The sequence below is a fragment of the Hevea brasiliensis genome, chromosome 18 (genome assembly GCF_030052815.1).
Source record: "Hevea brasiliensis isolate MT/VB/25A 57/8 chromosome 18, ASM3005281v1, whole genome shotgun sequence".
In the NCBI taxonomy this organism is placed as follows: domain Eukaryota; kingdom Viridiplantae; phylum Streptophyta; class Magnoliopsida; order Malpighiales; family Euphorbiaceae; genus Hevea; species Hevea brasiliensis.
The window spans coordinates 43,647,948-43,661,103 of record NC_079510.1 but is presented as its reverse complement, the minus strand read 5'-3'; the positions used below and the strand labels follow the sequence as shown (position 1 = coordinate 43,661,103).

Below are 13,156 nucleotides of genomic sequence, written 5' to 3'. Positions count from 1 at the left end.
TTACTATTAGCTAGACTGAATGACTGTCATTGACCTTTTCTTCAGCCAATCAGATTTCGCAACGTCTAGATTCAAGCGGCCTATGAGATCACAGGCAACAAAATCCAAAATGTTTAGAAACGCTCATGATAAGGCGAGAATTCAAAAATGGGGACAGCATAGTCAATTAATATTTCACAAATCTCAAAATCTCAGGCAAGTCCTATGCCACGTCATCAATCCATGTGCTTACATTAGTAGCAAATTTATGCCGTTGGATCCTCACCCAAAATTACGATCCCCTAACCGTTGGATCCTTGCTCAACTTCTCAACCTCTTCTCCTTTTGCCTGCTCTCCGATCCGATCTTCAAACCCTCCCTTTTAAATCCTGGACTTTACCCCAACTCTTCTCTCCATGCCAAACAGTTCCTTTCCTCTTCCCTCTCTCTCTATCTCTCTATTGTCAGCTTCGCTCTAAAAATTTTCAGCTCTCATGGCTACCACTGAAGATTCCACTAACCCGCAACTCCCTCCAGTTCCAGCTCTTCAAGAACTACCACAAGCTCAACAGCAACTGCAGCAGACACACTCCTCCATTCTTCCTCAGTACCCTGAGGTACTAGTTTACATCTCATGACAATGTCTTCCTGTTCTCTGGTTTAATTGCGTGTAATTTTGTTTTGGGTTTAATGGAATGCCAATTTGCTTTGTTTTTCAGATGATTATGGCGGCGATCGAGGCTTTGGACGACAAGAACGGCTCTAACAAGTCAGCGATCTCGAAACAAATCGAGTCTACTTACCCTGATCTACCGGCGGCCCACACTACGCTGCTCTCGCATCACCTCAACAAGATGAAGCAAAGTGGTCAGCTCCTCATGGTCAAGAACAACTACATGAAACCGGACCCCAACGCGCCACCGAAGAGAGGCCGCGGCCGGCCGCCCAAGCCAAAAGCACCAGTTCCACCTGGAACCGTGATCGGACCCCCCAGGCCACGTGGTCGTCCACCCAAGCCAAGAGATCCATTTGCCCCCGTAGCTTCACCCAAGAAGAAGACTACAAGTGGGAGCGGAAGGCCCCGCGGACGTCCACCTAAGAAGTCTAACACGGAAGCTGCGCCTACTTCAGCTCCGGCAGCTCAGGCGAAGGGCGTGAAGAGAGGGAGAGGCAGACCGCCCAAGGTGAAGCCGGCTGTGGCCCCAGTCGCCGGTTAAGGGAAATGGGAACAAAGAGAGAGAGAGAGAGAGAGAGAGAGAGAGAGAGAGAGAGAGAGGAAGGGGGAAAGAGTTTTTCTTTTTTGTTATTATTTCTTTATAATTTTTTAGGTGTGTTAGTTCTCTCTACTAATTGATGTTTTAGCTTTAGCTTTTGTCTTTTTTTTTTTCCCTAATTTTTCTTTTAATTTTTATGTTGCTAGTTTAATATGTGGCGAGGAAAGTGTTGTAATGTTGGGTTGGGGGTGGTTAGTGTAACTGTAATTTGCATGTAAATTTGATCAGCGGCTGTGTAGGCTTTAGCCCTCGTTTAATATCTCTCTTGATATTCCAAAAAAAAGGGTAAAAACAACAACAAAAAAGAGACTGATTCTGATCACTTTTTTTTTTTTTTTAAATTTTCTCTCTTTGCTTTTGCTTTATCTCTAATCCTCTATGTTACTTCTTTTTTACACTCTAAATTTTTAATTTTTAAATGAGTATTCATCTTTGCTTTGTTTTTTTTTTTTTTTTAATAAACAGAACAGGACATGGGTTGGTTAAAAATATTGTGAAAGTGGACACTAGATTAGGCTTTTTCTCTTTGCCATTAATAAAATTTGGGTGGAAGGAACATTGTATGCCCTGCATGTTACCTTCTTTTAGAGCATGCTTAATTCCACATGTTTTTTAGAATAATTTATCAACAGTGATGGGGTGTGGATTTTAGCAGCATTGGAGCCAAAAATTGAAAAAATGGGCGGGTTTTGACTAATTTTGAAAATTCATACTATTTGTGGTCACTGTTGAGGTCCAGTGGCAGAGAGGCTATGATCAGGGGATTGAGGCCCTGAGGATGAAAGGAAGTCCTTTTCCCACATTCGTGCAACTGCTGCAGAATGTCACGATTTTGACCATTCTCCCGCTTCATTTGGCTGCAATATTTCATGTCATCCTTTTATGAAAATGATTTTAAATAAAAATAAACTTTGTTTTTTTTATGAAGGAGTTCATTTGCAACAGCGGATATGGTTGATGTATTAACTGCATATATGCTGAAGTGAACTTAAGAGATTTAGATTCAATTTCTTTTTCCTTACATTTGTAATTTAAAAAAAAAAAAAAGAAAGTTCATTTGTCAGTGGTGATAAAAATTTTTCATTTTCTTTCATCCATTCCCCGCTTACAACCACTAAAAATAAGAAAAAAAAATTCATAGTCAATAATGCCATTGATTTAATTTATATATCCATGGATTATTGAAACATGATCACTTCAACATGGAGGGCCAGCATGTAAATTATTAAAAAAAAATTTACTTAAGATATGATTTATTATGAATTTAATATGTAAATGTGGTTATGTATGAATATTTTGAGTTTACGTAAGTTTCTAGAATGAAAGCTTCATAATCTACGGATTTTGTATGGAGGCAGTTGAGTTGTTGGTAATGAAACAAGTTTAAGTGGCTAAGAGGAAGATACCGTGGGCTGGACCTACAGCTACAGTTCACAGTGGGACTTCGGAAGTACGAAAAATTAAAAAAAAACCGTGGGAAGCGCTTTTCTCCTCATCCCCACTCTGTGGATCCGCCATTAAATCATACACCTCCAAAGTCCAAGCATTATGCGTAAAGGTGAGGCTTTGAATCGCTCTATCATTGAATCGAATAATCCTTCTCATATCCCATCCCCTACCTTCCAATACATCATCGTTTCGTGGACATCTAGCTCTCTCTTTTTGCTTCTTTTGCCCTGTGAAGCACACGTATCCAGCTCACCATACTAATTCTCTCTGCTTCTTTTCCTCTATTTATATCTATTTACCCTCTCTCTCTCTCTCTCTGAGATTTTTGATAATAGGGACTGGAGAAATGGTGTTGTTCAAGGTTTCTCGAGTGGAGACTACGCCCTTCGATGGCCAGAAGCCGGGAACTTCAGGCCTTCGCAAGAAGGTTTTTTTTTGAAATTTTTAATTTTTTTTAATTCGCCATTGATTTATTATCCTTGATATTAGCTCTCTGTCTGTATTTTTTTTTCTTTGTAATTTGGAATCAGACCCGTCATTTTTTTTTTCTTAGTTGATGACGTTTGAGCACATGCTTTGCCATTTTATTGAGATGAGAATAGATCAGTATGCATAAATCTGATCTGTGCGTGAATCCATTATGATCCTTTGTTAATTGATTATCGTTTATTAGTTGTTGAATTTTATGATTCCATTTTTTATTTCCTTTCCCCTGTTATTGCATCTTAATTTTACTTGTTGGTTCCTAAGCAAAATTTTCTAATTTTTTTCATAATCTTCATTGTATAATATTGAAGATGATTGCTGCATCTTGCTTACATAGCTAATAGCTATTCCTTGTTTAATTTGGTGGCTGGTTCTTTTCAGGTGAAAGTTTTCATTCAGCCCAATTACTTGCAAAATTTTGTTCAATCAACATTCAATGCCCTGACTGCAGAAAAAGTTAGAGGTAGGATTCTGTTATTCATTTTATGGTTTACTTATAGAGCTAAGAGGTAGATTTTTATCATTTGTGCTATGGCTTATGTGTTAATTAGTACTAGTGCATTTGGATTCTCTGTAGTTGGAATCAAGGTAGTTAAAACTGTGCACTCTCCTTCGCTTAAAGCACAAAGCCCATAAAAGCACTCGCTTCATTGAAGGAAGCGCAAAATTATTAAAAAAATTTAACTACTAATATAATATGCAAAGAAAATACAATACTCTATATAAAATTTAAACTCTTAAGAAATTATCAAACATGAAACATCCAAAAGTTTTTTACCATTCAAATTCATAGTCATAACTTAACTTAGAGGTCTTCACTAGATTTTCCATCAAAGTCCTCAACACTTTCATCCTCATTTCCAAAATAAGATTCATTTCTATTAATATCTTCATCTAAATAAATTTCAAAATCTTCCAACATTGGCCTTGAAAATTTCTTTTTGGCACTTTTTCTGTGCTTTAAATGGAAAAAGCCTCGCCTCACTAAATGCTCTTCGCTTTGCATACGTAAAAGTACTTTCCTATTTGTCATTGCGCGTTTGACTACATTGGTTGGAATAATAGACTGTGAAGGCATACACTTGGAAATGGGCTAGGCAACATAATGGGTTAAGCAACTAGAGGTTCATCCTCTTGGCATGATTTTAGTTTTTATTTTTTTGGAAATGTGTTGCATTTTGTCCATGGCTCATTTCACTGAGGGGATCATGCATTTTTTATGTTCATTTTGCATTTTTTATGCATTTTAGTTTTAATTAGTGCTAACGCATTTGGATTCTCTTAGTTGGAATCGAGGCAGTTAAAAGTGTAAGACGCACTCAAAAGCGATACATCACCCAATCGCTTAAGGCTCTATTTGGATGGGGTGAGGGAAGGGTGATTAATGGAAGGATAAGGGAGGGTAAGGAAAGGGAAGGGTGAAGAGTGTTACAATAAAAAAAATTTTCATGTTTGGAAAGAGGTGAATTAATGGAAAGATAAGTAAAGTTAATGTATATTCTTCATGTTTGGAAAGAGGTGAAAGAATGATAAATAATTATTAGAAGTACAAAAATACCATTTTTTATTAGATAATTTATTAATTGGTAAACTCATTATGATAAATTTTAAATTTGCAAATAATAATGGTCCACTATAAATAAATCATAAAATTAATAAATCAAAACAATAATGCACAAATCTAATAAAGATTGAATAAAAAATTGATTATTTAGAAAAAAAAATGATAATTGAAGCATAATAATTGAAACAAACCATTAAAAGAACAAATAAAAGAATGATAATTGAAGTATAATAATTATAGCAAACTATTTAAAAACAAATAATTGAAAGCAAAGAAATTATGTATGGCCACTTGAGAGAGAAAACATTTATTTGTAGTGGTACGCTAGATTTATTTTTAATGGGTATAATTAGATCTTTAATAAAAAATTAAGGATACAATAGAAAAATAAAAAATAAAGTAATTTTCAGCTCTCACCTCCCCCTGCTTACACCCCAAATTGGGGTGTAAGAAAAATTGGGATTTGAGGGGTAAGGGAGGGTAAGCCTTACCCTTACTTACCCTTATACTTTACTAACTCACCTCTTCCCAAACAGGGATATAATAGTTACTTACCCCTCCTTACCCTTATTTATCCTTCCCTCACTCCCACCCAAACAGAGCGTAAAGCGCAAAATTATAAAAAAATTAACTAATAATATAATATGTAAAGAAAATACAATACTCTATATGAAATTAAAACCCTTAAAAAACATCAAACATGCAAAAGTTTTTAGCATTCAAATTCATAGTCATAACCTATAGATCTAGTAGATTTCCCATCAAAATCCTCAACACTTTCATCCTCATCTCCAAAATAAAATCTATTTCCATCACTATCTTCATCTAAGTCAATCTCAACATCTTCCAATGTTAGCCTTGAAGTCCTTTTTTTTTTTTTTTGCGCTTTAACTAAATGCGCTTTGCTTTGCATTTGTAAAGCACTTTCCTATTTGTCGTTGTGCTTTGTGCTTTAGCGAGCACTTTTTGCGCTTTTGACTACACTAGTTGGAATAATAGACTATGAAGGCATCCACTTGGAAATGGGCTAGGCAACATAACAGGTTAAGCAGCTTGAGGTTCATCCTCCTGGCATGATTTTAGTCTTTATTTTTTGGAAAATGTGTTGCATTTTGTCCCATGGCTCATTTCACTAGGAGGATTATGTATTTTTTATGTTCATGCTTGTAAAAGAATAGAGTGTGAATTTTTATAGTTTAATTAAACTAAAGACATTTTATCTAATTACTTCATCATATGATGTCTCATCTTATTCCAAAATAGTAAGGTGGAAAAACCAATCTGGCATTGGAATAGGAACTAAAGTAAATATTTGATACTTTATTATGATGTTCCAATTCTTTCTTCTGTTCAAGTTACTATGGTAGCCATTCTTGTCCTTATGCTGTGCCATTACCACTGCAGTGCATTTGACTGCCATGAAATGTTTAAAGTCAAACTGTTCTATTGTTATGTGGGCCATTTTGGACAAATTATTTTAGTATTTTTGACTATGTGATAAGTGGTTAGAGTAGCTTTTTATGGGTGTTGTTTTCTGCTTTTCGATTATAATCAGGTGCTACACTTGTTGTTTCTGGTGATGGCCGCTATTACTCAAAGCCCGCTATTCAGGTACCACATATAGCATAAAAGGATGTTAATGCAGAATTGCTATCTAATGTTATGATCTTTTAGAATGTCATTTTTTAATGTTCCCGAGGCTGCTTTTGTTAGCTATATTTCCTGTATTAGTCAAAGGGTTTTAAGGACTTTCAGCTGGTTTGTGTGGGTTTTTGGGCAAATATGTTAGCAGGCTTATATAGTTATATTTGTAGTGTTATGGCACGTTCAACATATTGCATTTTGCAGGCTTGTAATGCATTGTTTGAAGTAATATGAGCATGATTTTGCTTTTTTTTTTTTTTTTTTATCGGTTGAATATAAGCTCCAAGCTGTTTTTTGTTCATTTCATGTATTTTCATTTGCCAACTAACTTGCAACCTCTTAATCTGTAAATTCGTTTTTGGAGCCTACGTCCAACCCCTATGGTTGTGCTGCTATGTTCTAATGTTTTGAGAAATGCTTAATAGTGAGTTCATTGTTTTGATCAAGGCTGGATTTATTTTACTTATGACTTCAAAGCTTGCAGCAAACTGCTAATATGAGATGTCTTAATGTCTCCCTCTCTGTTTATTTATTATTTATTTTTGGCTGGAGGGGTGGGGCTCATATATATGCGCGCAACTCTTCTGCCAGGTGCCTTAATGACATAACCTTATGCCCTTCAAATTTGTTTTGTCAAATTGGCAGATTATTATTAAGATGGCAGCTGCAAATGGGGTAAGGCGTGTTTGGGTTGGTCAGAATGGATTACTTTCAACTCCTGCTGTATCAGCTGTAATCCGTGAAAGAGTTGGAATTGATGTAAGTGGTTTTGCATCTGCAAGCTAGCTCATAATTCTTTGAGTACAATCGTTGTATTGATATAAATGATCTGTGCTTTCAAACTTTAATTCAGGGGTCAAAAGCAACGGGAGCATTTATATTGACGGCTAGTCATAATCCAGGTGGTCCACACGAGGTATGTGATAACTGTTTATTTTCTGCCTTTGTTTTGGGACAATGGTGATCAATTGCTTCTCCATTTTCTGGTTTCGTGTTGAAATGAAAGGGGACACAATTCCTCCCTAAGGCAGAAGAATAGCAATTCAATTTGGATCAGTATCAATGAGTATTTGATTTCCAATGTTATAAAATATCATAGGCAGAGACTTTGTTATCTGAAAGCATTATGAAATATAATAAGTGATTATCTACGGAGGTTGTATAATATTCTCTTCTCTTTTTTCTTTTTTATTGCAGGATTTTGGTATCAAATATAACATGGAAAATGGTGGACCCGCTCCTGAGGGGATCACAGATAAGATCTATGAGAACACAAAATCAATAAAAGAGTACCTAATAGCTGATCTTCCTGATGTATTTCCTACATCCTCTGCACTTTTTTCTTTGCTTTCCTCCTCAGCACTTTCATTGTACTGTCAGAATTATTGTTTCATAAAATCTGTGTGTTCACAATTCTTTTTGTCTTTTCTGTCCAGGTGGATATTTCAGCAATTGGTGTAACTAATTTTGGTGGGCCTGAGGGACAATTTGATGTTGAGGTCTTTGATTCAGCAAGCAATTTTGTGAAATTGATGAAGTAAGCTTGTTCTCCATGTTCTCTCTAAATATGTTTATGTGAATATGATTGCTCTCTCTCTCTCTCTCTCTCTCTTGCACGCACACACACATATACAAACATCACGCCTTCTCCCTGTCCCCTTTTCTACTTATTGGAGATGCCTAGTGTACTAAATTGGAGGTGTAAAGAAATAGAATTAATATAGCTTTTGGAAAGGAAGATCAACAGAAATAATTATGGCTTCCGATTCTGGCATCCTCTTTTTCAACTTCTATTATTGTGCATGCAAGGTTTGTAAACTTTAGGAGCTCTTTTGTAGTCTTGTGGTTTCTCTTCACACTGCAGGTTCACGGTACAGAATTCTGCATGAATTGGTTTACTGGATAATTTAAACAAGATGATTATCAGCGTTGGTGTATTTCTGGGTTCTGACACACTATGATAGAAGAAGATGCATGAAGTTGCACCAAAATAAATTATATGATACTCATTTTGTGCAATATGGAAGGGCTTTTTTTTTTTTAATTTTTTTATTGTCTTCAAAACCTTTTTTCTTGTAAAATTATCAGAACACATCCGTGCTTTTACTCTTCAAAGGCTTTGCACCATATCTTCTTTGATATAATATGCATATGCTTATGAGGATTATACTCATGTTGCTTATTATTTACTTAAAATCTGAGTAGAAATGAAGCCTTTATTGTGTCTATGTTCAGTAATTAAAAAGAGCAAGAGGAGTGAGCATTAGACTTACATTTATCAGTTTTGATTGTTATGAAAAAGTTGTTTTGGAAGGCAAATAAGGTTTGCTGCATGCTACTAAAATTTATATGGTGTTTGGCATTTATGTTTAGTTAAGAAACATTTCATCAAATATTAAGATGTCAAAAAGTCATACTGCAGACCTGCAGTATCTTAAAATATTCCCTTTTGTATTATGCATTATTCTGAAGTGTTATTATATTGTATTCTTTATATTTGATAGAATTGTTCAAGGATTATCTGATCTTATTATTCAAAATTTGCCATCTAAATATTTATTATGCTCTTTCAAAATACTGAATAGTTCTTAAACAATGGCCCAGATCCATCTTTGATTTTGAGTCTATAAGGAAGCTTCTTTCATGTCCAAAATTCACTTTCTGGTATGTTGGTTGCGACTCTTTCCAAACATTATTTTTCAATCATATTCTGTTATATTCTTTCGATGATGACTGTCATGTGGCATTATGTTGAAGTTATGATGCATTGCATGGAGTTGCTGGGGCTTATGCAAAACGTATTTTTGTGGAGGAGCTCGGTGCACAAGAGAGCTCATTGTTGAACTGTGTACCCAAGGTCGTGATAAGTTTGTAATGGCTTGGTGTTATTAATGATTAATGAGCTCTCTTTTGATTTATAGGGATTTTTTTTCCTGATTGTTTCTGCTTGACTGGTGCAAATAGGAGGACTTTGGAGGAGGTCATCCAGATCCCAATCTCACTTACGCAAAAGAGTTGGTTGCTCGCATGGGATTGAGTAAATCAAGCTCTCAAGTTGAACCACCAGAATTTGGTGCTGCTGCTGATGGTGATGCAGATCGTAACATGATCCTTGGTAAAAGGTAGCACCCTCTTCCTTTCATGTTAGAAAAATTGGTTGCTCATAAAATGTTTTGTGTTTATAACTTCTATTAATTTTTTTAGGTTTTTTGTTACTCCATCGGATTCTGTTGCAATCATTGCTGCCAATGCAGTTGAAGCCATACCTTATTTCTCTGCTGGTCTAAAGGGGGTTGCCAGGTACTGCATTGTGGTGCTTAGCTTCTTTCATCTCTGTGGTGGTCTACTTACTCCTCCTCATTGGAACAGTATATCCTAATGGATGCGGCCTATGGTTTTCCCTTTAAGCTTTAACAGCTAATCTTTTATCTAAAGTTAAAAGAAGAATATTTAGCATAATATTCTCAGGCAGACTAGTGGTCTTATTGTTACTAAAGCTGAGGCTGTTGAAATTCTACATTGAAAGCTGTATCTAGTTATTGACATGCTAGATTTAAGTTTTCCAAGGCGTCAAGGCCTGTTTCATGCATCTTGCATTTCAGAAATGCTAAGCTTAAGTTTTCCAATGCTTCAGGCCTGTTTCATGACTGGCATTTTTCAGGAACTTTCAAAAACAGGATGGGAGTAGTTGATGCCATTAGCTAGTAGCATAGCAGATGAGTGCTTATGTCCTAGTGCAAGACGCTTGTATTAGTTCAGTTATAGGAAAAATATTATATGGAGACACCTGTGTTTTATCTCTTTTTGTCTTATATATCATATAATGCAAGTCAAGTGTTCTGCAAAATACTAGTTACATATTGCTCTTGAGTCTCTGAATGCCTGTGGCATGTGCTAACTGCTATGTAAGTTCCTCCTTGCTGCAGTATATGTAAGCCAGCTTAAATTTGCTTGGATGGTGCTTCATGTTTGCTTCCTGCGTGCATCTTATTTTATTGGACTGTGTCAAGTTATGATTTGTCTTGCTGGTTGTCTGTTTTAATTAATTAGGTTATAAATATTTTCACCATGTTTTTAAACATTTTTCTGATAAAATGGCCCCCCTCTGTTTCCCACTGAAGTTTTGGAATGATACTCTTTGGTGCTTGTAGGAGTATGCCGACATCAGCTGCCCTTGATGTTGTGGCCAAACATCTGAATTTGAAATTTTTTGAGGTATTTTGGTTTTCAAAATCTTTTATGATTATTCTCCTCTGCCGTTGGTAATGGTATTCAAAATTTCAAGTCCCAAGGCATGTAATTTGGCTATTTACCATTCTATGCCAGGTCCCCACTGGCTGGAAGTTTTTTGGCAATCTGATGGATGCAGGATTGTGTTCAATTTGCGGGGAAGAAAGTTTCGGAACTGGTTAGTGCTTTGCATTTCTGTTATTATGGTAAAACTTCTTCTATGTGGATTATGGAATTGTTAGCAAATTCTAAAACTTTGTTTTGTGGTCATAACATTTGGTAACAGGCTCAGACCATATACGTGAGAAAGATGGCATTTGGGCTGTTCTGGCTTGGCTATCTATACTGGCGGACAAAAATAAGGAAAATCTTAATGGAGGAAAGCTTGTGACTGTTGAAGATATAGTTCGCAATCATTGGGCTACCTATGGCCGCCACTATTATACTCGATATGACTATGAGGTGTGAACTTTTTCCCCCTTCTTTTCTTACATGTTTTGACCCAATTTCTAGTGGCTACAAATCTTGGATTTACATCTAACTGGCTAAAGTTTCTTGAAGAATGTTGATGCAAGTGCAGCAAAGGAACTAATGGCACACTTGGTTAAGCTGCAGCCTTCCCTTGGTGAAGTTAACGAGTATGTCTTTTTTGCTACTTTTAAACCACTTTCTGCTTCATATAAGATTCTTCAGAGTTCCTTTGATGGAATGGCATAATGCTAAAATATTCAGCTGTTTCTTAGTACGACCCAATCTCTTTGAACTTGCATTGATGTGCTGTTTTGGCTTCTAAATGCTGAATACATCCAGATACTTTGCCTTGGTTCATTCAATAGCTGTAAGATGGCGACGCTTTTGAATTGGCTGAAGGTTTTTAGTTTTCTGCAATTTGGTACCACCACTAAAATTATTATATAAGTTGGTCAAAATTCATGATCAATTAGTCCTATAAAATCAATGGTTTCATAATCACTCTAGTTGTAAAATATTCTAATGATTGCATTTGCATCAAACATAGATTTTCAAGAAATGGACATAGAAATGGATTTAAAAACGTGTTTTGTAGTATGATTATCATCAGTTTATCCGCGATCTATTGTTTTTGACTTGTTGAACATTTAGGTAATGGTATCACATTTGCAATTGTGACACCAAACTATTTTTTATTGAAATCTAGTTTGTGTGGTATAATGTCATGCACCAACTAGGTGAGCATAATATATTGTAAAACACTATCTTTTTGTTTAAACAGGATTGTGAAGGGGATAAGAACAGATGTGTCAAAAGTGGTCCATGCTGATGAATTTGAATACAAAGACCCTGTTGATGGTTCGATCTCAAGGCACCAGGGTATTCGATATTTGTTTGAGGATGGCTCTCGACTGGTAAGCTGGCTCTTCTAGTTGTGAATATTTCAGCCGACATATATTTGTCTTTTGAATTTGTTAATGGAACTTACATTTTGGAGTTTGACTGCTAAACCTTAATGATTATATGAGATGTTTGTCTACTTGTACCAGTGGAAGTAAATATTCCGCTAGATTTGGTCTCGTTTTAGTTGACTTAGAAGAAAAAAAAATTAAAAGACAAAACACAGTTGCCTCAGTAATGGAAGAAGCGTAAACTACAATTTTTATGACCTTTCTAAACATCTGTACAGGTTTTCCGCCTCTCAGGAACGGGCTCAGAAGGTGCAACCATCCGTCTCTATATTGAACAATATGAGAAGGATTCATCAAAAACAGGAAGAGATTCTCAAGAAGGACTCGCTCCTCTTGTAAGATATATAAAAAATCTCAGCTAATTATTTATGATTCCATCTCATCAAACATGCTGAGTTTTATTCATTCCTTGCAGGTGGAGGTTGCTCTCAAACTTTCTAAGATGCAAGAATTCACAGGCCGATCTGCCCCAACTGTTATTACATAGATGCTCAATGGTACATACAAAAGTTGAGATCTAATGCCCTTTTGAACTTGAAAAAGTGTGGCTATGATAAGTTGTGCTGTGATATTATGAAACGTTTTAAGGAACTTTTTTGAGCGGTTTATCCTCTTCCTATATTTATCCTACACATGCCAGATACCAAGGGCATAAGAGCATATGTGCTGTAAAACATGCCGACCTAAATTTTTGATGTGAAAATAATACAAAATATCTCATTTACCTGGTGTTTAATGTTATATTCTGAGCTTAAATTCAATAAAATTAATATGCTGGTTATAATAATTTCTACTTTATTACATGCATTGGTCACTTCAATTAGTGCTAGATTTGGTTCCGACTACATGCAGCTTGCAACAACATAGTGGAACCCATTTGAGAGAAGATGAAGAATTTCCAGTTTCTTCATTTGGACTTTTGGCTTTAACTTACACAACATCTTCATTTGTTCTTTTGGCTTTGAATTACATTGTTTCTTCACTTGCTCTTCTGGCTTTGATTTTATGCTTTTTATTAATTTTTTGGCTTAAATCATGTACACAAGATTATGGGTTTGTGCGGTAAAATCCAGCTTAGGATCTTGAAA

General features: G+C 35.8%; 2 protein-coding genes across 2 annotated transcripts; both read left to right on the top strand.

Moving 5' to 3' along the window:
* Window positions 1–286: 286 nt before the first annotated feature.
* LOC110670125 (HMG-Y-related protein B) lies at window positions 287–1,575 on the top strand. The gene is made up of 2 exons (XM_021832066.2): window positions 287–596; window positions 699–1,575. The coding sequence occupies exons 1-2, from the start codon at window positions 474–476 to the stop codon at window positions 1,194–1,196; spliced, it is 621 nt and encodes a 206-aa protein (XP_021687758.1). The 5' UTR covers window positions 287–473; the 3' UTR covers window positions 1,197–1,575.
* A 1,107-nt stretch (window positions 1,576–2,682) lies between these two features.
* LOC110670127 (phosphoglucomutase, cytoplasmic) lies at window positions 2,683–12,855 on the top strand. The gene is made up of 19 exons (XM_058140700.1): window positions 2,683–2,811; window positions 3,038–3,129; window positions 3,570–3,651; window positions 6,308–6,363; window positions 7,042–7,155; window positions 7,250–7,312; window positions 7,594–7,710; window positions 7,833–7,933; window positions 9,001–9,060; window positions 9,154–9,253; window positions 9,361–9,518; window positions 9,601–9,696; window positions 10,548–10,611; window positions 10,723–10,804; window positions 10,913–11,088; window positions 11,188–11,264; window positions 11,879–12,011; window positions 12,287–12,403; window positions 12,484–12,855. The coding sequence occupies exons 1-19, from the start codon at window positions 2,802–2,804 to the stop codon at window positions 12,553–12,555; spliced, it is 1,770 nt and encodes a 589-aa protein (XP_057996683.1). The 5' UTR covers window positions 2,683–2,801; the 3' UTR covers window positions 12,556–12,855.
* The last annotated feature ends 301 nt before the right edge of the window (window positions 12,856–13,156 follow it).